General features: G+C 53.0%; 1 protein-coding gene across 1 annotated transcript in view; it reads left to right on the plus strand.

Annotated features, from left to right (window-relative positions):
- SRPRB (SRP receptor subunit beta) overlaps positions 1-1,158 on the plus strand; it is a 25,783-nt gene that overhangs the window by 2,286 nt on the left and 22,339 nt on the right. The window contains exon 2 of the mRNA XM_019654579.1: positions 434-871. Coding sequence (XP_019510124.1) covers positions 692-871 — 180 coding nt within the window. The 5' untranslated portion in view covers positions 434-691. The remainder of the gene's footprint in view (positions 1-433; positions 872-1,158) is intronic.

Here is a 1,158-nt window from a genome sequence, read left to right on the forward strand (position 1 = left end):
TGCCCCTTTGGGCAGGAATGACAGCTGCAGTTTTCAAAAGCCCCCATCCTTCCCACTGATTTTCATGGCTGCTTCCATTAATGTAAGACCTCTTAGTTGCAGCTCTAGAGTTACAGTGTAGGGACACTGAACTACTCACTTTCTTGTGCGCAGAGCACCTTTTCTCCTTTAACGCCGGCAGAGGCTAACTCATCTTTCATAGCTCAGTTCCCGCCACTTTCCTCCAGGAGCTTGTCTCTGAACCCATGATGAACTAAGTGTCCCTTTCTGTACTCCCATATCGCACCGTACATCCTGTGTCACATCCCATGCCACATTATATTCAGATTAAATGTTTGTGTAATGCTTGAATTCCTCACAAGGCTCACAAAGTGAGCAACTGGAAATCCTCAGGGATTTCTTGAGCCATTAATTTTATTCATTCTGTCAACAGCCATGAAGAGGGTGGCGACATTTGACTCAGATCTTAAAGGATAAGTGCATCGCTCTTGAAATACCTGTGGCTGCCATCTCGTTTGGTAGGAGCAGTGTCCTAGAGAACTACAACTCCCATCAGGACCTTCGGGATCACGGCCCTCGGAGGCGGAAATACAATTTAGGAACTACCACTCCCGTGATGCTCCGCTTCTGACGTCTGCGCAGAGCACAGCGACACGTTGCTTTTGCAGCGCTGCATTTCACCCATCTCAGCATGGCTTCCGCGGACTCCCGGCGGATGGGCAATGGTGGCGGTGTCGGGGGAGCCTTCCAGCCCTACCTAGACTCCTTGCGGCAGGAGCTGCAGCAGAGGGACCCGACGGTGCTATCAGTCGTGGTGGCGCTTCTCGCGGTGCTGCTGACGCTAGGTAAAGTGGCGGCGGGTGCCGGGCGGGCGAGTCCGGGCTTGGACTAGGAGGATGTGGGGAGAACGCATCTGAGGGGCGTTTAGAGAGAGAGACTCACTCCTTATGCCAACCTGCCCTCTGCTTGAAGCAGCGGGAGCAGCGTTGCGTTAAAAGGGATCCCCCGCAACCCCCGGAGTGATGTCCTGGTCCTTGGGGTACGGGTTACTCTTCTTTATCGGCCCATTTTACCTGAGTGCGTGGTTCCCCGCCCTCCTATCGCTTTTACTACCTAGACACACAGGGTCTCTACTTCAAGTTTGAGCATCCTGTGTTT

This window comes from Hipposideros armiger, unplaced genomic scaffold, assembly GCF_001890085.2.
Source record: "Hipposideros armiger isolate ML-2016 unplaced genomic scaffold, ASM189008v1 scaffold_226, whole genome shotgun sequence".
NCBI lineage: Eukaryota > Metazoa > Chordata > Mammalia > Chiroptera > Hipposideridae > Hipposideros > Hipposideros armiger.